Here is a 25,882-nt window from a genome sequence, read left to right as displayed (position 1 = left end):
GTATCTTTTTGTTTCGTATGTATCCTACGGCAGTGGTCGGCAACCACCGGGCCGCGGCCCATCGCCGGTCCTCGGAAAGATTACTGCCGGTCCGCAGAGAGGTGACACAAAAGCAGACAAGGCCGTAATAAAATCTCTACAATCTATCCACAAGCGCAACAACTAAAAAAACAGCACCCAACATTAAACCAGACAAACACAACACTAAGAGTAGCCAAACTGCGGGCCAAATGCGGCCCGCGAGCTGATTTGTTGCGGCTCTCGGACGACCCGACAAAACAAAAATTGATCCCAAATTTATTATTCCTCTACACGGATTAATGTGGTGACAAGTGCGGCTGTACGGCGCTTCCTATGTAACAAGTGGCGTCAGTTGTATGTCGTTTGAGGTAATTTCGATTTTTAAAATTTAAAAATGTCCGGGAAACGGAGCAACAAGAATAGGGTTGTCGAAAATTCGACTTATCCGCTGGACTAAATCCGCCGACCACTGCACAACACTATTGAGCAGCATGTCTGACTTCATAAACAATTGTCATGTCTGTATGTTGCAATAATGCTGGGTCAATTGTTTTCTCTACGGACGTATAAGAATGTCTCTCATCAGTCAAAATGGCTCCCCAACAAAATGGCAACAACAGGCTTTGTTAACCCGAAATCCTAATGTGAGGCCTGGATTTCAATATCGATAACTACAAAAACGATATAATATTGAAGTAGGTTAGATGTAAGAAACACGTTACGTGTGTCAATGTCTCGAATATGGGAGCAGTTAATGGCCATCAAACAAATACAGATGTCGCATTAAATAGCATCACCGTCGTTTTTAGTAAAGTTCCTAATGCATATAATTTATTGCATAGGCTTAATTCGTTTGTATAAAAGTGGCCCGCCAAAATTTTGGTCAGGCTTCACCGGTCCGTCACTTGAAAAAGGTTGCCGATCACTGTCCTACGGTATTTGTACTGTGTTTTTCATGTTTTTATTTGTTTATTGTATTTCTTATTGGAGTGTTTGGTTGTATTAAGGTGTTTAATTATTCTAGTTAGTTAACTTAGTTACTCTGCTGTATTTGGAACCGCAAGAAGATTATTTTGTGATCGACATCTATAGCAATTACAACGTCCAAGAAGCTGGCAGAAAGAACCTGAGTGGTGATATCAATTTTGGTGCGCCACAGTAGCTTGAAGTATTTGCATCAGAATCAAAGACCTCCTGATCATCTTGTAGAATTAATGAAGCGATCTATCGGGGCAGCCATTGTTGCTGCTATTACAGATATGGCTACACTCGTAATTGCACTCGGTTTTGATTTCCATTATTTGTCTGTAAATACCTTCATCAATATGTGTTGTGTTTTATTCTGTTTTGCCGATTGGAAAACCAAATTTTTTCCTTGTATTGTGTTATGTGAAAAGAAAAGCGAGGCAGCTGAACCAGTTCCTCCAAATGATAACATACGTGAAGAAACGGTGTAAATCATAATATAATCCCCATTTTTGTTTGGGGCACATTAATCGTGAACATTTTTTATTAATTTTACTTCGAGTTACTTTTTTAAGTTCTACTTGCTGCATTAACGCTGACAGATATTTCATATTGGGTTTATATTTTCTAACTTTCAAATATATACACGGACTACCGGTACTGGTTTCATCTTACAGGATACTTCCATTACGAAAATTGTTAAGTTCATAACTGAGAACAGAGATCCACAAGCATATGTAGATGAAAATATATTATAGGACACGGAAAAATTTTCGGGAATGGCATCCTAATCACGCAAGCAATAGTTCGTTTTGTGCACTTCTCCATTGTCACCTACCCTAATCGCTTACCTATATTTCATTCGAAATCATTTTATAACAATAAGTTAGCAAGTGACTATAACCAACGAGGGCTGTACAACTTTTAAATCAAGCAGAAATGACGAAAAAGGGTGGCACAGACGATCAATATTATGTAATTGTAAGAGTGTAGCCAAATGAATGCTGAGCTTTTCTCGACAAAATTTCGCGAGAGCTCACTCATTTGTTACGTCATAATTTATTCTTTGTAGCCACATGTCATGAAAGAAAAAAAGAGTTTAAATAAATACCGGATTGTTAACATTCGATAATGAACAAACGAACACCTATTTTTATCAGATAATTCCTAGTCTTAAAACCTTTTATCTAAAGGAGAATGATCTCGTTTCCGAGGCCTCGCTCGCGTGCCGAATAAATGGGCTCGTGTGCCAAGTTTGGCACGCGTGCCAGGGGTTGCCCACCCCTGTAATAGAGTGATTAGCGAGTGCATTTCATGGAATTCAAAAAAAAATATGACGTCATAAACTTTTTAAAGGATGCCCACCTCTGGAATGAAACGTCTGAGAATGTGGACTTGAAGCAATTCGTTATTATGACCGTTCTTATTTTTCTTCTTGGTCGATGAAAGCCTTAATCACAGTGATCATCAGTTTGAGTGATGGTATACATTCATTCAAATGAATATTTAATGCCTCAGGAACTAGCTGCTCTTGATGGATGTACGAAATAGATGTTTACCCGACCCTTGGCCCCAGAAAATAACTCACTTTACTTGAGCCATGAGCAACTTACAGCTACTGATAACTAATTTGAGCGTAGTCAATCCCAGAGTTTTTGGGAAATATATTTTTTTTTATTTACACTAAACCAATGCTTCAAGGCGATGTTTATAATCACGCTTGAATTGTACATCCATCCAGTTCTGCTAGTTCCTAAGGCATTAAATATTTATTTGAATGAATGTATTCCAATTTAAAATGCAAATCTTAAAAATGAAAACAGAATTTGAAATGAGAACGGTATACGAAAATACGATAAAATTAGTTTTATCTTGATCAAAGCAGAACGCAGCTATTAATAATATTGGCATGACGAAGAGTGATTTTTCTCATTCGACGCTGCCTGCAATTGAATAATAAATTTTAAAGAACTGAAGCAAAAACGTCAATTATTTCTAGAACTTTTAGGAAGGTTTAGTAAACTAGTCTGAGCCAATAAAAATGTTCTGAAGGGCCTTCGTTCCACTTATATTTTGACATTGAGGTAGTTGCTTTGCTTGATATTGTTGTTTACGATTCGAGTTAATTTAAATCGATTTAGAAATTCAGTCATCGCGCGTTTAACAAAAATAAATAATTGGATAAGAGGCGTGGAAAACACTGACATCCCGATACAGTATTCTGTATTCACACTGTAATTTTCTTTGCGGCAAATATTCCGAGTAATTAAAACTACGTTACGCTTTCTGTGGCTGTTATCAACGGTTTTCTTTTTATTTCTATTTGATGCAATAAACGATAGTGGCTCAAGATTTATAATTCACAAAAAAATAACCGTGCACTATATAAAAGTATTGCAAGCTAGCACGTTGGCTTTATTTGCGGCTAATAGGAGAGAGTACTAGGGTTGGTTAGCCTATCTATATGCAATTCATCAGGGAATCAGTGGTTTTTGGAAACATTCTAATGTTTAATTAAATAATGTTAATTAAATTCAACGTGTTTGCGTGAGAGAGTATGGAAAGGTATATTATAGGGGTCATTTGTTGTAGGTATGTATTTATCTTATATATCACAATTGAGAGAACTACCCAAAGCAACCACATTACCCTGTGTATAATAAATCGAGTGGGTCAAGAACTTGACTTTGGGACCGTAAATCCTTCATCAGTCGTGCTAGTGAGGCCTCTCATCCGTTTTCTATCATTTTGAGAAATATTTCATTCGAAAATCATAAACATGAGGTGCGATGGCCTACCCCAGGGGAGGTGGTTTGCGGGTCGGATTCCATTATAAAATCTTAATTTACAATCATTATTTCTATTTCTGGTCAGAGAAGGCAATGAGTAATTCATTTAAGATGGACGCGCTATAACTAGGGCGAGACCTTTTACAGTAGAATGACTAAAAATATTTCTATTTTCATAGATTAATCACTAAGGTTTAGAACTGCTGCAAACATTGTCGTCATGACAGATCAAGGAGAGACAATTTCATTTTTTTGCATCAATTCGACATTGGCTGTTTTGATGCTATACATCACTATTCACCAAATTGTAATATTCATAGGGAAAGGCTTATACAAAAGAAAGATAAGAAGCTTGAGAGACGTTTTGCAGGCGTCGAACCTACCAGTCATTATGAATGTCACTCTCATTCTTGCAGGATTGTTTGGTATAGCAGCGATAATGTGTTCTATCGGATATGCTATCGCGTGGTTAGAATGGCTGTACTGCGTTAAGGTATGCACATTTAACAATACGGAAATAATTTGCAAAGATGATATATGTGAGAGAAGGTATACCACACTCGGTCAAATCTCTTCCAACCTATATGATAGCATGTTCGTTTTCTACATTTGCTTTACAACATCTATCTACATGGTATTGTGGTTTCGTCAAACGACGTTCATCATGGAGAAAAGTTTAAAAAAACTGTCGTGCAAATGTTTAAAAATTTTTGGTTATTTTCAAGGATTGCTCATTATAATATCTGCTATTGTCATCGGAATAATTTGGATGTTACATTTTGTACGTGCATACTACATTCTGATATTGTTCTTAGGGCTTCAACTTGAAATACAGATTGGATTGCTGACTCTTTTTCTGATTCCATTAATTAAGCACCAACGTAGCTTGAAGTATTTGCATCAGAATCAAGGACCTCCTGATCATCTTGTAAGATTAATGAAGCGATCTATCGGAGCAGCCATTGTTGCTGCTATTACAGATATAGCAACACTCGGAATTGCACTAGGTTTTGATTTCCATTATTTGTCTGTAAATACCTTCATCAATATGTGTTGTGTTTTATTCTGTTTTGCCGATTGGAAAACCAAATTTTTTCCTTGTATTGTTTTATGTAAAAGGGATAGCGAGGCAGCTGAACCAGTTCCTCCAAATGATAACATACGTGAAGAAACGATGTAAATCATCATATAATCCCCGTTTTTGTTTGAGGCACATTAATCGAGAACATTTCTTATTAATTTTACTTCGAGTTTTTTAAGTTCTACTTGCTGTAATTATTGAACTAGTTTGAGATCAAATAAAACATTCTGCAAGCAAAGTTGTAAGTGGGATCGGGGTTTACGGGTCGGCTTCGTCCAGGGTTCAGTTTGAAATCGACAAGTGAACAACTTGGTTATAACACCACAATACGCATTATATTGTAGAAGAGATACTTATACGATGTCTGAGATGTCATAGTCAGTGTAAATTTATTTTTCTCACCTTTTTGCAAGTCGCATTCAAAATTACGAAAAATAAAAAGATATACACGCTCGATTTCAATAGGGATGAAAGCCTTACGAACAAGCTTATTATCGAGCTAATCAGATAACGATGAGAAACTAAGCATTATCTTCCAATCAAAGGGTGTCCTAAAAATTCCGTATATCTGCATGAATTTATATTCGAAATACTCCAGGCCAGGGCCGGATTCAGACGATGAGAGACCCTCATAGACTACGTTAGGTATTTGCGAAGCCCTTCTTCAACAATAATGATTTCTATTATGACGTCATAATATGTATGTTACAGAAGTTTATTATGACATCATAATATGTATGTTACAGAAGTTTATTATGACGTCATACATATTCAAATTGTGTGAAATGCATAGCCCTATCTATATGCAATACATCATTACCTCAGGGAGTCGGTGGTTTTTGGAAACATTCCAATGTTTAATTTGATATTGTTAATTAAATTCGCAGTGTTTGCGTGAGAGAGTATGGATCGATATATTATAGGGATTGTTTGTTGTAGCTATGTCATTCAAAAATCATCAACATGAGGTGCGATGGCCTGCCCCAGGGGAGGTGGTTTTGCGGGTCGGAATTCATTATAAAATCTTAATTTACAATCATTATTTCTATTTCTATTCAGAGAAGGCAACAAGCATTCTATTTGGGATAGGGCGCCGCAAGAACTAGCGCCAGACCTTTTACAGTATAATGACTAAAGATATTTCTATTTTTATAGATTAATAACTAAGGTCTAAAACTGCTGCACACATTGGCGTCATGAGAGCTTTTCACTGGACAATTTTTTTTATTTATATCTTTTAAATATCGATTGTTTTGATGTTCTACATCACTATTTACCAAATTTTTATATTCATAAGGAAAGGCTTATACAAAAGAAAGATCCGAAGCTTGAGAGACGTTTTAAAGGCGTCGAACCTACCAGACATTATGAATGTCACTCTCATTCATGCAGGATTGTTTGGTATTGCAGCGACCATGTGTGGTATGGTACATAATATCGTTGGGTTAGAATTTCTGCACTGCAAAGACTTATGCATATTTAACGACACGGAAAAAATTTGCAAATTTGATCTATATGAGAGATGTTCTTCTACACTCAGTCGAATCTCTTCAAGCCTATATGATAGCATATTCGTTTCCTACATTTGCTTTACAACATCTATCTACATGGTATTGTGGTTTCGTCAAACGATGTTCAGCACGGAGAGAACTTTGAAGAAACTGTCGTGCAAACATTTGAAAAATTTGTGTTATTTTCAGGGATTGTTTATATTAATATCTGCTATTGTTGTTGTGTTGGAATAATTGGGATATTACACTTGATACATTTAGACTACATTCTGATAATGTTATTGGGGACTCAACTTGAAATACAAATTGGATTGCTGACTCTTTTTCTGATTTTTTAATTAAGCACCAACGTAGCTTGAAGTATTTGCATCAGAATCAAAGACCTCCTGATCATCTTGTGAGACTCATGAAGCGATCTGTCGTAGCTTGTTGCTGCTATTACAGATATAGCAACACTAGGAATTGAACTCGGTTTTGGAATACATTCTTTGTCTGTAAATACTTTGATCAATATGTGTTGTGTCTTATTCTGTTTTGCCGATTGGAAAACAAAAATCTTTCCTTGTATTATTTTATGTAAAAGGGATAGCGAAGCAGCTGAACCAGTTCCGCCAAATGATAACATGCGTGAGGAAACAGTGTAAATCATAATATAATCTCTGTTATTATTTTGTTTTTATTGGTGGACAATGGACATTATTCGGGAACATTTTTTTATTAATTTTACTTGAAGTTACTTTTATTAAGTTCTACTTGCTGTAAATATTGAACTATTTTGAGATCAAATAAAACGTTTTGCAAATAAAATTGTGAGTAGGATCGGGGTTTACGGGTCGGCTTCATCCAGGGTTCAGTGTGAAATCGACGAGCGAACAACTTGGTTATAACACCATAAGAGGCATTATATTGTAGAACAGAGACCTACCTACAGAGTGTCTGAGATGTCATAGTCTAAGTAAAGTTATTTTTCTTACCTTTTTGCAAATCGCATTCAAAACAAAAGAGCAACGCTCAAATATATGGGCACGTTAATCAGAGCGAAGCAGTCCTTACCTTTGACGCTACCGGTACCTACGACTTAGCAAAGCTAGCATTTTGTTACACACCACCGACGTTCGATGAGCACGTGATCAAAAGAACAAGTAGAATGCCAGCATATATCAGTATCAGTAGTTTATTTTTACACATGCTGAAAATACACATTGTACAAATAGGATAAAGTAAAAAAAGAAAAAAAAATGCATATTAGTGTGAAGGAAGACGCGATAAACTAGTAATGATTATCGAGCAGCGTCACCTACAAGGAAGTCTAACATCAAATTTTATGAAGGAATAAAAAGACGAACATTGAATACTACGAGAATACGGGAATAGAATACATTCAGGCGACCCGAATATCCGAGTCTCGTTCCTAACGAAGGAAGCAAGCGACTCCAGTCACAACAGACGGGGTAACCATGTCAACCGCGTTTTATTAGCTATCAAAGTGATAAACGGACTAAGAAACCTCGCTTGTCAGCTGCAGTAAGGGCCATTTTTTTGGGGGGGGGGGGGCAGTACCTCATTCGGAAGACATTAATAATGAACAATATTATTGGAATCGGGTTCCGAAAGAGGTTTTTCAATCTATACGGTAGGCCTACTCATGGAATTCTACAGTGGCATGATGATTGGGTGCTGGAGGCAAATTCATACATGAAGCAGTAGTACAGTAACAGAAATCAACTAAACAAAGGTAAACAAAATTCTGGTGAATACTAGATTATCGTTGAACCAAATATAAGTTAGATCTAGCAGAAATCCACAAACAGACTGCACAAATATTATAAAAATAGGCTAGTGAAGGCAATTACAATACAATAAGAGATCAGAAATATAACTTGAAATTTTAGATCATGTACCACATGGCTATTGTTGTATAATTTCAACAAAAGTGAGAGCACTTATGTTTGACTGCAGGTAACAAATGCAAAAAAAAGATATTGGTTAATTTAAAACATGAACCCTCGAGTGTGACTGCACTTCGACAGATAAGTAACCTTATAAAATGCAAAATAAGATATTGGTTAATTTAAAACATGAACCCTCGAGTGTGACTGCACTTCCACAGATATCTGTGGATTACAGAAAGGATAGAAACAAACCCATGTGCAAAATAAAAAGTATGACACGAATATAATAAATATAAGACATGACTATTCGTTTCTCTGCATAATATTAAACAGTCCTTAAAGAATTCAAAAAAAGTAAGCATGGAGATTCATTTCACCGTGGAATATATGAAGTAATAACAAGAATCTAATAAAAATAAGCATGATTGTTTCTTCCACAGTGCAGAAAATTGATTATTAAAAGTATCAAGTTAATCAATTTGGGAGGGAGGCTGTGGATCAGATCAAGCAATCCTGGCAATGTCAAGGAGGAAAGCTGACAGCACATCAACTCTAGGTGCTGGCAGGTGACAGGTAAGAAGAGAGCATGAGTTTTTTAAATTTTAATTTAAAGATGTCATAAGTGTAGTCATGTAGACTGAGGGGAATACTGTTCCAAATTAGTATACCTTGGTATTTTAGGGAGTTTTGTGTTATGCCTAGGGACAAACGTGGTACAAAAAGATTAGACCTAGTCGAGGAGCGGGTATTGTGCATTACTAAGACTTAGAAAATAATTGGCAAAAGCTGCGGGTAAATTATTGTTGTGGTATTGGTGCATAATCTTGGAGACCTCTAATTTGTAGATGTCAGACAATTTTAGCACCCTGGTTAAAAAACAAATCCACTACGTGTCAAGAAAAACGAATCCCACAGTGCTATCAGGAATATTTGAAATAAATGGAACTGAAAGCCTTTCCAAGAAATTTTTTATCTTCAACCACTGAAAATTTAAGAGTAATTGGTCCAGTTTTCAAAGAGAAAGGCGACTTTTTAGGTTTTCCACTAGGTGTCCAAAAACGTGTCAAAGAACAACAACAACATAATATTGAAACGATCCATAGGTCCATTGACGTGTCTAATTACGAGAATTAAAAATGTGTAGACGCAGTTTTAATAGGGATGAAACCTTACGAACAAGATGATTATCGAGCTAATCAGATAACGATGAGAAACTGAGCATTATGTTCCGATCAAAGGGAGTCCCAAAAATTCCGTATATCTGCATGAATTTGAATTCGAGTGAATACTCCAGGCCAGGGCCGGATTTAGACGATGAGAGACCTTCACAGACTACGTTAGCTATTTGCGAAGTCCTTCTTTAACAATAACGATTTATCTATTATGACGCGTCATAGTATTTTGCGGTAACCCGAAAATATATTAAAACGTCATAAATATTTTAAAATTACGTGAAATGCGTAATTTTTGTTATAGTAGACATACACACAATGATCATCCTAGTATACTTGATAGTAAGTTGAATTTAAAAACATTATAAAAACTCAAGGCTGTAACATAAGGTCATGGCGAACTTCAGTCCTTATTATTTGAAAATTGTGGTATCGATTTGATTCACACAATCCTTAGATTTATTGAATAATGACAAATAAAAGTAGTTTTGAATACGGTCACATTATTTGTCATATTTGACGATATTTGCAGGTATGTGGATCTCCGTTTTCAAAAAAACTATTTAAAGATCCATTCCTTCGTCTAATCAAAGTATTTGGTCGTAAAAACGTGTTTGGAAAGGTAAAATCGGACCTTGGGATATTTTATGGGGTGTACTAAGGCAGGGCTTCTCAAACTTTTGGTGTTGCGGAGCCCTTGAAAAGGTTAGCTATAATTCACGGAGCCCCAAAAGAAATGTTAAAATTGTTACTTTCCGATTAATATTCCTGAGTAAGTTAAAAGCACTTTACATAATTTAAATGGTTAATACAAGTAATAAATAAATCTAAGTTTCAATGTTAAATTATATATATTAAAGCTGTAAATTTGACAAATATATTACACTTGACAAATATATTAATAAATTAGGGGTCGAATCTTTTCTTTTTTGACACTTTCGGAAGACTTAAAAAGCCGCTAATAACGTGCGCGATTGCATTTTGTTACAATTGTCAATTGCTTTCGTCAGCATGGCGTGTTCTTTTACATCTTTACGCCGGTGTTTATTCTTCCTAAAACAAAAATTTCCTTGGGCATATACATGTATTGTTCCACAATGACGACGATAATTGCTTTTTTGTTCTCGTGGAGAATTATGAGTTCAATGTGAAAAACATGTTACCATATTATAATCATCGGCGACGAGATGCTAAAAATAATAATTAATAAAAAGGTAATTCCGCAGCTCAAATTTCCTGATTGAAAAACGGCATTCTAAAATATTAAAACCTAAAATTGAAGATCACACTATAATTTTGGTTTCAGCAGACTCACGTCAGATTAAAAACGCTTTTATAGGCATAGTAAATCGCAAAATTTGGTGTTATGTTAGGTTTTCTTTGGTTATTCATCGTAGTACCTGTAACTGCGAAATCGAAACACAGTCAATTGTGCGCGCGCTGTGCCTTTCTTCACTCTGAAACTACTGGTGGAGCCACATGCAATAAAATAAATTTTAATCAATCGTATTTTGCCCAGACCCTATGATTTTTTTAAACGGCGATATCTTGCTTAAAAATAATCTCGAGTGCAAAAGAACAAATCAAGTTTGATAAATCCCAAGATCGCAAAAATACGACCTTATTTATAGTTGGCATTTTATCACGGATTTTGTGTTATTTTAGAATAGTATTCTTTTATTTTAGTAATCGGTAATTTCTGATTATACCCCCCCCCCCTCCTCCTCTTAAAAATCCTGGCTGCGTTGCAGCTTATAAATAATGTCATATTTCAATTCCTCCTCTTTGCCATATTTCGAGGCTATTTTGTTGACAAATTCTATCAAAGCTGTTGTTGCTTCTTATTAGAGCAGTTACAAAATTAGCCAAATCAGTATTTTGAAAAGTAATAGAATAGCTCGCGGAGCCCCTGGGTTTCTCTCGCAGAGCCCTGGGGCTCCGTACGGAGCACTTTAAGAACCTATGTACTAAGGTATTGAACTGGAGGTCCTTTCTCCTTGTTTACTTCCTATTCCGGATCCGTATGTGGCTGTTGCCATAAGGATGCGTGGCTGAGATAGTATTATAAAGATAAATATGAATAACATAATCTCTTTCCACGAAATATCAAGTATATTCATGAGCTTTCGATAGATCTTCTTCAGATAAAACAAGATATGGCTGCAAGTGATAAAGATCAGTAATCAATTTGGAATTTTCTTTTAGTATTCGTATAAGGAGAAACATAAAAGTCTTAACAAAACGAGAAAAAAAGGATGAACATTCTATTTTACAGAAATTTTGCAGAAATTGCTAAATGCTGTGAAGTTGATAAAAATGACGTCATTGAAATCGTTAGTCTTCCTCACGTAGTAGATGCAAAATATTTATGGATATTTTGTTCCATATTGGCGAGTAAGCAAAAATTTCAGAAAATATTTTACGTTTGCAATGTATTTAAAAGATTCCCCGTCTCGAAGTTGTCAACTCATAAATTTTGTTTTGAACAACGAGCATATTGCATCATGCTTGAATTGTAAAATGACGCTACTTTAAAAAATATTCGAAAGAACTTCAAAATAGAATTGTGTAACTTTCAAAGATAGCACGTTGCTTTATTTCTGGTCGATACTATTTAGTGAAAGGGTTGGTGAAAGTGGGAACGATGGCTTAGTGCACAGGCTACTCAATTATTTTACTAAAAATCAATATACTTATAGTGACACCTACGCCTATATTTCAAGCAGTCAACTTTATCTGTCAGAAAAGTAACTGGCTAACATATATTATGAAAGGCATTATTGGCGCGAAATACAGTTTCTACTTCGCGCAAAAATGCGATTGCTTTTGGTGGCATAGATATTGGGTAAAACTATCAATTTTCATGTGTGTGAGACCAAAAAAGAGTTGGTAATGATTGTGGGCATTCATCAGCATTGACACTTTCCATAGAAACAAACAAACAATTCGAACCCCGCGTCTTTATAAGATTGGTCCTTCAATTTTGTACGTTATAATGTACAACTTGTACGCTTCGATAAAATTCATTTGACCGCACAATGTGCTAGCCATGAGATCGTTTACGTTCTATAATTTTTTAAGCAACTGTTGCAACAGCTCGGTAAATCAAGAAAAATTCGGGCATTTCATCAGATTCTTGAATGATTAATGTGAAACGCATGCTTTGAACGTTCGGCATGGTGTGGACAGGTATCACAATACAATTTCCAATGATACCTGCTTTAAACGTATGCTTTAGGTTAATGACGTTTCACACTTGCGAGGGAAAGCGATATTATATGTGTTTTTCATAAGGAACGCAGAGCTTCTACGTTGCAACGTCGCGTAATGAAGTTATTGGGGAATGTCGTTGTTTAGCTCAAGTTGACATTGGACAAATTGAAGAACATTGTATGAAATAGCTTATACAATTTTATTGTGCACGATAAATTCAATCTAATGGTACCATTTTAAAGCTATCTTTAACTTCTGCAAATGTGTCGATATATATCATATTAGGTTACAACAAGAATAAATTGAGTTTTTTGTTATTTAATCCAAAAGCTTTTCAAAAAAAATTCACGCTTTTCAATTTTGCCGATTTTTGTACGATAATCGCGACAGCAAGAGAAACATACTGAACTTACACGAATAAAATGCAAGACAGTAACAAATCTCCAAATAAATTGACGAAAAAACTTGATCAGCAGAATGACGAAGCTAAAACAAACCGGGACTGCCGCGATTCGACGGACACAAAATGGCGTCCGATATGCATCATTGCACTCGGTGTCTCCACTTGGTTTATTGTCAAGCGACCAATTTGATGACATGTGTTTCCGGTTGCGCCGAGAGAGCTGAAATATATTGTGCTTTTAATATTATTCTGTTGTTGACTGCATTAAGATTTAACTGTATTTTCAATATATCTGTATTTGAATTGGATTGTAAAATTTTCAATATACGAACCTTTGGCACCCAATACATTGTGTGCTCTATTGGCCTCTGAAAGGGTCCAGATTGGAGTTACATTCGACAACGTGTGTTTAATAAAACGGAATCGATTATATACTCACAGGGTCAACCAATTCCCTGTACATGAAAACATAATTAAATTTAGCAATCTTATCATCTGGCAAAAAACTTATGACAGTATAGATAGACTATTTTAATGCAAAATTATGGAACGATTGAATTTTGGAAAAAATGATAAAAACACTGTATGACAAAGACTAACGCTGTTAATCTAACAAACGGATACTTGGCAGAAAAATATGGCATTGAAAGAGGTTTACGTCATGAAATATTGAAGGCAGTTAAATGCCACAGGAAAAATGATCAATAAAAAAATCACGAATTTAATTTTGCGGACCTTTAAAGCAAAACCAAATATTGGAAATTGGTGGGATTACCGTATCTAAGGATAAAATAAAAAATATTGCTGCGTGAATCGGAAATACTGTGAATAAATGCTATAAAAGAAAGTTGGGTTAAAGTGCACAAAAAGTTTGTAACACATTCAATATTTAGAAACAAAGAAATATGAGCATGACTGGCAAAATTATTATAGCCAAGACTTTTATGTTATTGAAAGTATTGTACCTATCTGCATTTAAATGTGTTTCAACGGATATTTTGAAAAATATACCTAAACTAATTTGGGGTGGAAAACGTGAGTTAGTAAGTAGATAAATAAGTTGCTGTAGTAAACAGTATGGGACAGACTAGGTTGTATTGGTATGAAAACTCAAATTAAATGGATATTTTGGTTACTAGAAGGTAGTAGAGCCCCATGGGCATCCAGAGCAAGAGAATTCATAAATATTTATGATAAACGACTGGTAACATCAAATCTAGAATTGCTTCATCTTTCTATTAATAATTTTAAAAATATTGAAATGCCGAAATTTTATACAATCATCGTGAATCATTTTAAAAGTTTGAATTTTTCAAGAAAAATTGTATTTGTTAAAGAGCAATTAGTGAATGAAATATTATGATGGAATTCTCTTATCCCATTGTCTATTCACCCAGAACATGTAGGCGATTGGATAAAAGGAAATATCATTTATGTTAGGGACATTTTTCAAAAAATTGTGTTAATATTGCAGCAAGTGTTATTGGTCATGCTAAGTGGAACTCGTTGTCTATTGATAGTAAAAATGTGTATGAGAGAACAATATTTGGTGTCATACTGTGTATAGTAGAGGTTTTACCGTAAGAATGGAAATTGTTATTATTGCAACCAGCGTCTCATGATAGTGTAGAAAATGATATTCTTAATGCTTTTGACTTTGAAGAAATTCCTGCAACAAAAGGATTGCATATAATGTATGAGAAAAAATACTCCACCGTATTTTCATTGTTACACAGAGTTTAAACTTAAGATTGTGTGTACAAATAGAATATGCAGAATGTTGTAAACTTATAATTCACTGGGGAATTGGCTGAGGTTGTAAATCTTTACTCGAAAACGTACAGGATTTTTTTCCGGATCATTTTTCCAAAGCATGCGGATTCGGACAGATTCTGAAATGAGAGAAATATTGGGGCTCCCCGAGTATGCGAACCAAGATGGCGGACATCGGAATGTAATATGTGTACTAGGTTAGGGTTAGGCCATAATTTTAAGTATAAATACTGCGGGAGGCTCTTGACTAGTCTTCGAACTGATAATAGGACTAAAATAAGGAAAATTGGAAAAAAATTATCGCCTAACCCTAACCTGTTACCCATGTTACGTTCCGATGTCCGCCATCTTGGTTCGCATACTTCGGGAGCACCGAAATATTTTCGGACGAATTGTGTTTTTAGCAAACCCGCAGATCACTAATAGCGATGTACGCAAATACGTCAGGTATTTTTAGAACGGGACGGTTTAAACGGCCTTCGTTCCACAAAATCTGATATTTTGACATTGTGTTAGTTGCTTTGCCTAAAACTCTTTGAACCCCCGAGAACGTCTTCTGCTCATGAAAGTCGGTTAACCGGCTTCGGCCTCCCGTATGAGTTATGCAACTTTGAAACCTCATATCTCGCGAACCTTATATTATATTTTGACAAGTGTTATATTGTTTGAAAACAATCTCGGAGACTAATTATAATTCCTAAATGAAGATAACATGTCGCGAATATCCTACAAAAATAGGCAAAATTGAAAAGCGTGAAAACTTTTTGAAAAGCTTGTAAATTCAATAACAAAAATTTTGATTTGTTCTTGTTTTAACCTAATACAATATCGACACAGAGGTTGATAGCTTTCGAATGGTACCATTAAGTTGAGTTTATGATGCACCAGTGAATTTGTACAAGCAATTTTAATCAATGTTCTCCAATTCGTCACATGTCCACTGCGCCAACTTGACGTAAACAACGACGTTCTTCATTTACTTCGTTACGCAGCGACGTTACGCAATTATGTCGCGCCGTAGCAGTATAGCATATGTAATTGGTAAATTCTGTTTGATTTTATTCTCAGATTTCCACGATACACAGAATATAAATCTTATAACATTTATCCAGACTAGCTTAGAATGGTTTACATCGTCTTCTCTCTTTTTTTTATCGAAAGATATCGGAGTCGTATTTATACGTTGATCATAAATCCAATTAAATGCTGTAAACGTGAGCTCGTGATTCACGTTATAAACAGAAACTTGGGTAATTATGTACATCGTACGGATGGGAACTTAGATATAATTATTTCAATCAGTGCCAAAGGTCTTGAGAATATAGATTTTAATTTGATAATGACTGGGTGGAACTTGTTATGTTCTTAAACCTGGTGTAATTTGATTCCTACGAAAGTCTTTGTTCGAATTTTGGGGAAAATTAACTTTGTTTTCATATTTTTAACATGAAATGGGGTACATTTGGGGGTTAGTTGCTATAGCAGCACTGCGTTCCTAATGAAAAACACATATCGATTTCCATGGCAATTGTGTAAATGTGTAACGTCATTAACCTAAGGTCATACGTTTAAAGCGGGTATTATTTGAACTGGTATTATGATGCCCGTTCACACTATGCCGAACGTTTAAATCCTGTGTTTCACATTATTTATTCCATTAGCTTATAAAGCTCGAATTTTCTCGGGAAGACTTTGCTCGATTCAACGAGCCTTTCCAACTGTTGCCCCAAAGTTATATAATATAAACGGTCTATTAGCTAGCACATTGTGCGGCCTTATGAATTTCATGAAAGCGTACAAATTTTACGGGATGACTTACAAAATTCAAAGACCAGTCGTCGCGACTGGTGTTACAGCTCTTATCAACTTATCGGCAGGATATTTCGATTCTTTAGCGTTGGAAAGTAAAATATTTAGCAGGTGATTTAGCGTCGCCATCATGTCTTCCACGTTCTCGTTGATGAAACTTGCTTGTAATTTTAATGATATCCAACAATGATAAAATATCCCCTTGATGTTTCCGGCGGAATCCCGTTAAGACACGGGCTACAAACTTTTTGGTTCGGTCATTTAGTTACCGGTTATATCATCGCCTTTATTTGAGAATTATCATCTATGTTCAATCGGATTCAAGCCCTCAACCGGCACAATCTGTCACAATCGGAAATCCTGCTGTGAACGACAAAATTCGCGATTGCGTAATCTAACTCACGTAAAGAGTTACGCTGAACAACGTCGCCTGAACGTCAATGCCTAATTGGACTTTGCGTCGTTACGCAAACTTGGCTTCTAATCGTTCATCTATTTTGTTCATAAACCGTTGAAATCGGAAACTCATATTCTGCAATAAAACAATGTCTACGTAAGCTAGAAAAGACATTCGCACATACACCGAAAGGCAATTTTGTATGATTTTGAAAATCATACGACATATAGCAAATTTGGTTGGTCCAACTTACTGAAATACCAAAAAAAAGTAGTAAAATGGACTAAAAATAAGCATACACATCTCATCGAAATTTCTCGTATAAAATGATGTCAGTTACGAATAAAAGACTAAATAAGCTTTCAAATGAGATATTTCAGTCCAATCGATATAAAATGGTTTAGGTTAGAAGTTACATTGATTTCAAATAACGGATATTAGGAATATTCAAACCGTCGAATTCATACGACACCGTGAAAGTTTAGGGTGGGAGAATAGCGTCGTTCTAGGAACTCAGAGTTCATGTAGTTAATATTTTTGTTTCCGATTGAAGTGAATTTAAATATATATATATTTTTTCATTGATTCAAGTAATAGCGCATGTGAAAAAAAATAGTTTATGCAATATGTAAATACCGTTGCCAGTAACGCTGACATCCCGATCAATCACAATGTCAGCTGCAGTATTCACACAGTAATTTCCTTTGTGGAAAATATTCCGAGGAATTATAAATACGGTACGCTTTCTGGGGCATTCTCACGTCGATCGCGATCGACCGGTCGATCGTCACGTCTCGAGCAGTCGATCACGTCAGATGTTGTGTGAAATTTATGGAAATACCCCCAAAAATGGCCTCGAAACAGTTGTGTGTTTCACAACCTGCAGGATACACTACTGTACATGCGCAAAATACGATATACACATACAGTATTTGAGTCTGCGCCAGCCCGATAAAGCATATTATTACGTAAGAAATGCAAGTTTTTCCGCTGCCAAGGTTTAAAAATGAAATGTCGAATTTTGCGTGTCTAGACTGACAAACGATCCTACAATAACTTCAGCAGTATGCGAAAGTTATAGTCTAACTCCAAGAGTAGTGTGATAAATTTTATTCGAAATGGTAGCAGTGGCATCAAAATCCCCAATTCTAATTCTAAGCAAGGATCGCGTTTTGAAGGAATTGTAAATTAGATACTGAAGTCAGCAGTCATGTAACATTCATGGTTTGAGAATATTTATTTTTCGCTGTTTGGATAATTCCTGGCAAGGTTTCTTAAAGAATTTTCAACACTTACGACTGAAAATTAGGCACGCCCTTTATATGAATTGTATTATTTAAACGATTCTAAAAATAAATGAAGAAACATCTACTCCGGGTACAATTAAATAATCAAATCAACCTAAATAGAACATAAAAAATGCAAATTTTGTGTCGATTTTATTGATAATGTGACCACAAAGCCTTCTTATTGGCAGCGGTGGAATTTTTTGTATGGGTGTGTGCATTTATCTGCACATTCAGTGCCCATTCGATCGCGATCTATTTTAAAGATTTTAGTCGATCGCGTCGAAAGCAGTTTTGCCACCCCTGCAATAAACGATAGTGGCTCAAGATTTTTAATTCACAAAAAAATAAGCGCGCACTGTATAAAAGTATTGCAAGCTAGCACGTAGCACAAAAAAATAAGCGTGCACTGTATAAAATTATTGCAAGCTAGCACGTTGGCTTTATTTGTGGGAAATAAGTGAGAGTACTAGGGTTGGTTAGCCTATCTATATGCGCAATACATCACTTTATCGGGGAATCAGTGGTTTTTCGAAACGTTCAAATAAATATTGGTGATTAAATTGAAAGTGTTTATACGGGAGTCTATATAACGATATATCATAGGGGTCGTTTGTTCCAGCTTAGAATTTTTCTTCCATTTCATAAATGATAGAATTATTCAAAGCAATCACATTACCCCGTGTAGAAGTCCCGACCTTATCCAGGGTGTGATGAATTGGGTCGTTGATGCCAAACCTGAAAGGTTTCGGTATTTGGACAAAATTGTAGATCGTTACATATCTACTTATCGCTAGGTATATATCAGTGGCTGGTTGTATAGGGCCTTGTTATGAGCGTGGATAAAAGTTGTATAAATCAAACTAATTAATTTGCTACTGAATTCTGCTCCTTAAAGAATTGAAATCTACTTATTTAATCAACGGTTCTAATTACATACACCGAAAACTGCACGCGCTCTAAGTTACCTTAATCATAATTTTGTATTTGGATAAAATGTAAAGACGAATTAATAGACATTATCAAATCTTAATTTTCAGTCATTATTTTAATCTCTAATAAGAGTAGGCACCGCGCAATACATTTTGGATAGGGCGCCACAATAACTAAGGCCACAGCCGTATAAGGAGGAATAATATTTTTATTTTTATAGATTTTATCACTATACGGTCCTGAACACATTGACATCATGAAAATACTTACTATTGAACGAATTGTTTTTTCTATTTGCTTAAGTTCAATATCGTTTATTCTGATTGTCTACATCACTATTCACCAAATTGTAATATTCATAAAGAAAGGCTTATACAAAAGAAAGATCCGAAGCGTGAGAGACGTTTTGAAGGCGTCGAACCTACCAGTCATTATGAATGCCACTCTCATTCTTGCAGGATTGTTTGGTATAGCATTGACCATGTGTTCTATCGTACAGACTATCTTCACGAAAGAATGGCTGCACTGCAACGACGTATGCATATACAACAACGCGGAAATAATTTGCGAAGAAGATATATGTGAGAGAAGTTATTATACACTCATTCGAATCCTATTAAACCTTTATGATAGCGGTTTGGTTTTATACATTTGCTTTACAACATCTATCTACATGGTATTGTGGTTTCGTCAAACAATGTTCATCACGGAGGAAACTTTGAAGAATCTGTCGCCCGAATGTTTGAAAAAATTTGGTTATTTTCAGGGATTGTTTATAATAATTTCTGCTATTGTTGTCGGAATAATGCAGATATTACACTCGATATATGTAGACTACATTGCGATAATGTTATTGGGGATTCAGCTTGAAATACAGATTGGATTGCTGACTCTTTTTCTGATGCCTTTAATTAAGCACCAACGTAGCTTGAAGTATTTGCATCAGAATCAAAGACCTCCTGATCATCTTGTGAGACTCATGAAGCGATCTGTCGTAGCAGCCATTGTTGCTGCTATAACAGATACAGCAACACTAGGAGTTCAACTCGGTTTTGGAACACATTTTTTGTCTGTAAATGCTTTGATCAATATGTGTTGTGTTTTATTCTGTTTTGCCGATTGGAAAACAAAAATCTTTCCTTGTGTTGTGTTATGTAAAAGGGATAGCGAGGCAGCTGAACCAGTTCCTCCAAATGATAACATACGTGAGGAAACAGTGTAAATCATGATATAATCTCTGTTTTGTTTTTATTGGTGGACAATGGACATTAATCGGGAGCATTTCCTATTGATTTTACTTGAAGTTACTTTTATTAAGTTCTACTTGCTGTAAATATTGAACTATTTTGAGATCAAATAAAGCATTTTGCAAACAAAGTTGTGAGTAGGATCGGGGTTTACGGGTCGGCTTTATCCAGGGTTCAGTTTGAAATCGACGAGCAAACAACTTGGTTATAACACCATAATAAGCATCATATTGTAGAACAGTTACTTATACGCTGTCATAGTCAAAGTAAAGTTATTTAAATAACCTTTTTGCAAATCGCATTCAAAATTACAAAATATTAAAATGTATAAACGCAGTTTTACCAGTGATGGAAACCTTACGAACAAGCTGGTTATATCGAGCTAATCAGATAACGATGTGAAACTAAGCATTATCTGTCATAGGGTGTCCCAAAAATTTTGTATATCTGTATGAATTTAAATTCGAGTGAATACCAGTCAGGGCGGATTTAGACGATGGGAGACCCTTCTAAATTATGGCGTCATAAAATACGTCTCGAACTTGACAACTCAAAAATTCAACGAGCATATTGCATCATGCTTGAATTGTAAAATGACGCCGCTTCAAAAATTTTAAAAAAAACTTTAAAATAGGCGTAGTTTGGGTGTATCTTTCAAATATATATAGCATGTTGATTCGAATCTTTGTTTCTATTCATTGGAAGGTTTGCGTAACCACTGGTCGGTTGCGGCTTTCTCCACCATAAAGTCCATGCATTTGAACACAAATAACTGGCTAACTAATACAATACCGAACGCGGAATGGTAACCGGACGAGTGGCTGTGGTTCGCCATATGATTAGGATCTGACCGCCGTGGGGTGCGGACGTGCTGTACGATGAGATACCCTTTGAGCTGGAACTTTGATGCCAAATCTACGTGGTATCGGCAATATTTTTTAGAATGAAATGGACACACTTATTCAATGTACATGATAGAAAAAAGAATAGAATTCATATCGGAGCTTCGTCTAAAGGCCATTATCTATTTACAGACTTATCTGGAAATGTGATATCCTTAAAAGAAGCTTACGATTATCGTAAAGAAATAAAAGTTATCGAAGATCAGACAAAATTCACAACTGGATTTTCAAGCGTTCGACAAAAAGAGATGTTAGTTTAGGATATCAGCCGACATGTCTGCATACTGAAATTTTGATGAAAACTTTCTGAAATTCCTTAAAGTTTAAAACAAGAAGCAACGCCCGAAGCTAGTTTTCGTGTTTTTACATTTGTTTGTTTACTTTTTAGTTTTGTTTGTTTACTAAGAATATGAAAAACAGCAGCTAACACTAATCACTTAGATGTGATTATTAGGATTTGCATTTCGGCACATGCACCGGCACATACCGTAAATGTCATTCTACTTATTCCGCAATTTTCACCACTTTTAGCAACCAAAAAATTATATACAAATGTAAAAGTAAGTAGCGCGTGAATATATATAACTTTCTCGTGTTCATGTATGCTGTTTATGAAGTTATTCATTTTTTTTAGTTAGATCGTCATGGTGTGTTTTTTCACTTGTGTGAGTGTAGGTGAATGTGCACAAACGCTGGCTACAGCGTGTGCTGTAAACCTTTCTCTGGGTTTTGCCCAATTTCTCGATCTTTCCGTCGTCATTGTCTGTGTTATTTTTTTGTGTGCGTTCTGTGTTGTAGACGAAAGATCGAAATAAATTCTATGATTAGGCCGTCTCGTCGGCTTTCTTCTCCCGGGATAAATATGTAAATCCCATCTCAAAAAAAGGAACACATCCTGGACTCTGAACAAGGCTAAAGGATATTTTGTTACGTCACTATGCCTAAAAATTATTTTCCTTTGTTACACAGCCGTCAATCAGTAGTTAGTGATACGCGCATCTCGCAGTCGGGCTTTTATACTGTTTAGATTGTATACTGTATTTTGTAATCATTCATTTATTTCGGTATTCTGACATAAAAACAAAACAACACAAAAACTGGACAAACAAACAAAATTCAGAGATACCTGGAAGGCGAGCATAACTTAAAATAAAGTTAAAAAACGTAAAAGTACGCACCCGCCCACCAACAAAAAAATAAAAAATATTAATGCAAGAATACAAAAAACACGATTAAGAATCGGGCAATGCTTTAAGGGATCTGTGGACAACTTACACAAAATATAACAAAATTTAGGTAGATAAATTAAATGTAATAAACTTCTGACGACCTCTTCCGTCCATTCCGTGTGTATATGAATAATTATGTAGGCTACTGTAATAACACTAAACAGGTAAAGAATGTTAGTTATACTACACACGCATATACAAAGTGAAATTTCCTATATCAAAAAAAAAAAACCTCCCTCGAGGAAGATTTTTTCTCAGGTTAGAGAATGCTGGCATAGTGGTTTTAAAACAGTGGTTCTCAAACACGACTGCGTGGCACGCAAAGGCTGCGCCAATAGCCTCAGTCCAGATGTTCCCCAAATTACAGCTACAAATCGGGTCAATCTAGAATAATTGCTCTGTGCACGAATATTCACACACATAGAATGACTAAGATTTTGAGCAGGAATATCAGAATTGTATTAATCGTTATTACTATTAGTCTTTTGTCCTCGTCGAAGCATTTCCAAACATGAACACTTTACTATATACTGACACTTAACGATGAATGAACTAGAATTTGGTGAACGCATGGTGTCAGTATTGATCAACAATTGAGGTGGTGGAAGGAGTCAAGTAAAAAATAAATATTGTATTCGAAGTGTAGAGATTCATGTTATGAACCAGTTATTTGGCAGTTGAATCTTAAAAACAAGTTTATGAATATTTTTTAGTATGAAGCGTACTGGATCTCCAAATTGAGAAAATAACAAAACGAACAAAACTTTGCCTGAACTTGTCGTTGTTATAGTCACGTGATCGCAACTCCGTGTCGAAGTGTCTGGTCTGTCTTCAGTCTGTTAGTCGCTGCTTTGTGTTTTTGTTGTTGTGTCCCTGCGAGTTCGATATCCAGATATTTGAGGTGTTGTCATCGGTCTGTTGGAAAAACGGTGTCACAGTACTGCAGTGCCGGTACTGCACTATGTACGACACCCAGTTATAAAGTTGAAGTTCGGCCTTATTTTTTTGTATTTCCTGTAACTGTAACTGTGTTGCTCGGGTCCGGTACCGCTCGTCAGTGTGTCAGTACGGACATCGCCATCAACTTCGTCGATTAAATTAATGTCGAAAAAATGAACGAACCGCGGCGATATTTCTCACGCGTTATCGTCCACTTATCCCTCGTAGCTCTGCGAAATTACACTAAAATGTGGCCACAAACCAATATGTTACGGTCGAAAACCCGACCGAAGAAAAAACGGACCATTTTTTCATATCGCCAACAACTATTGTCTCTTTAAAAAAGCTTGAACATCCATACAAATATAAGAGATGAAAATATGAAACTTGGCAGGTGGGTAGAGTTGTGTTTCTTTTAACCATCTTTGAAATTTCGCGTTCCTACATTTAAAGGAGGGGGAATAGGGTGGTGCGCATTTCCAATACGTCGATAATATCTTTGTCGACGAATTTGCGACCACCGTGTTTTTGTCTGTTTGATTGCTGTGATGCAGTGCTTTGTTTATAATTTGACAAGTTTTGTTTGATATAACCGTGTTCTTAAAATATATGACGGTCGGAAATGCAATTAGAAGCCCAATTTTTTCACGCATGGCTGCTCTAGTCTCGACGCAGCAGATATGATGTTTAAGGCTTGAAATCCCTGGTCGATCGGTCGCAAATATGTCTTCCGAGTGTTGTACTTTGGTGGTTCGTATAGCTTTAACCCCTGGTCGTAGAAAGTTAGTTCGATGTTCAGCGTGTAGAATAAATGCCAATGCACCTATGGTGAAAAAATTAACGGATTAGAAATATTGTTTTTTGTTTTATAGCAGTTTGAATGAAATCGACCGCAGACTGGCTACATCACCCTAACCCCCACAGTGTGCCCTACTGTTTCGTAAGCTATATTAACATGACAAGGTCTACTACATACATCTAATACATAACTTCCGAAACGCCAAATGCAACGCTAGTCGTCAGATACAGTGCATTCCATCTATTTCTGTATTTGCTGTGGTCTAATGCTAAAACAAGCATGGATTCGCTCAATATCTTATTAACACTGTAACATTCAAAAACGTGAACCTATGCGAAAGTTATTAATTTTTTGGGTTTAGTGGAGTTTCGTACATTAACCTACTTCTAGTGGCAGAGTGGACGGAGCCCACAATTTTTGCATATGTTAATCCTAACCCCCACCTGACTGCGTCATCCAAATATTATGTCACAGTCCCTATCACAGTGATGTGATAGGCCCCAAACTACTGTCATCCAAGACGCACCGACGATTACTCGAAAGTGAGCAAGCTAATAAAGTAATACTCTCGCTGAGAGAGATCAGGAGATTGCTGGCGTCAGTCGGTTCTTCATCATCGGCGCAGATGCCATTTTGAGTGATCATAGGTATACATTGGCAAGCTCTATGACGTGGGTCTTAGGATCGACATGTGAAAAAATTGTTATGCTATGCCCACTAGAAGTATGTTAGGTATGAAACTACACGAGACCCCATTTTTTTTCATTTTGTGTAGATTAGTATCTCTTTTTATATTAGCTTTCAATACTAGAAACAAAGTTATGTGAAGTTTCGATCAATCTATAAGATGATGGGAAAGAAATTTAATTTGTGAATCAAATAGAAAAGCCGCTAATATTTTGGATTTACACATTGGATTATTGACTACTTTACTTCAGAAGGATATAAGATTACAGCTTTTGATCTGAGATTGATAAGTGAAGAAAATGGTTGTACAACATCTGGAAAGCAGGTAAAAATAAATTTAACTATCAGTAGAGGTTGCGTAAGACTTAACTCTCAATCCTTCCTCAATGGTTTTGCACTGGTTGATCTGTATGCGTTTTATGCAAGGATGCTGTAGCAGGAATAAAAATACTATACTATGCAATCCAAGAATACTGCTGAACACTAACACAAATTTATTTCTGTAACATTCCGTCTGACCAAAATCAGACTTCCTCAGACAAGCAGTTTACAACAATCACAAGAAAAAATTTGTTAGTATGCAGCAGGACTCTTGAATTGCATAGAAAAATAAATTTGGTTGTCATCTCGCTTTAAATGACATTGGCCGTTTTTTAATTCTCTTTCAATGTTGCTTGATTATTATTGTCGGTTTTAATGAATTGTAAAATATATTTAAAAAATAAAAAGTCACTGTTGTGAATTATTCTTGGACGTGGAATTAATAAAATATGATTTTGTTGAAGATTTTTCGTTACTAATAGTGTCAATTGCTATAACTGGTAAAAACCTGT

The 25,882-nt window shown here is 35.8% G+C and overlaps 2 protein-coding genes and 1 long non-coding RNA gene across 3 annotated transcripts in view; all 3 read left to right on the top strand.

Annotated features, from left to right (window-relative positions):
* Nucleotides 1–1,020: 1,020 nt before the first annotated feature.
* LOC120329543 (protein THEM6-like) overlaps nucleotides 1,021–25,882 on the top strand; it is a 145,371-nt gene continuing 120,509 nt past the window's right edge. Inside the window, exon 1 of the mRNA XM_078118756.1 lies at nucleotides 1,021–1,028. The gene's annotated coding sequence lies outside the window, so the exon portion shown is untranslated. The remainder of the gene's footprint in view (nucleotides 1,029–25,882) is intronic.
* LOC144430722 (uncharacterized) lies at nucleotides 3,186–5,095 on the top strand. Its single transcript, XR_013479686.1, has 2 exons — nucleotides 3,186–3,579; nucleotides 3,956–5,095. It is a non-coding gene; the product is annotated as an uncharacterized LOC144430722 (long non-coding RNA).
* Nucleotides 25,138–25,882, top strand: part of LOC120329260 (uncharacterized) — a 30,871-nt gene continuing 30,126 nt past the window's right edge. Inside the window, exon 1 of the mRNA XM_039395821.2 lies at nucleotides 25,138–25,374. Within this exon, the coding sequence (XP_039251755.2) occupies nucleotides 25,349–25,374 (26 nt within the window). The 5' untranslated portion in view covers nucleotides 25,138–25,348. The remainder of the gene's footprint in view (nucleotides 25,375–25,882) is intronic.

This window comes from Styela clava, chromosome 12 (genome assembly GCF_964204865.1).
Source record: "Styela clava chromosome 12, kaStyClav1.hap1.2, whole genome shotgun sequence".
NCBI lineage: Eukaryota > Metazoa > Chordata > Ascidiacea > Stolidobranchia > Styelidae > Styela > Styela clava.
Note: the sequence above shows the minus strand (reverse complement) of the source record. Positions and strands in the feature narration are given on the sequence as shown.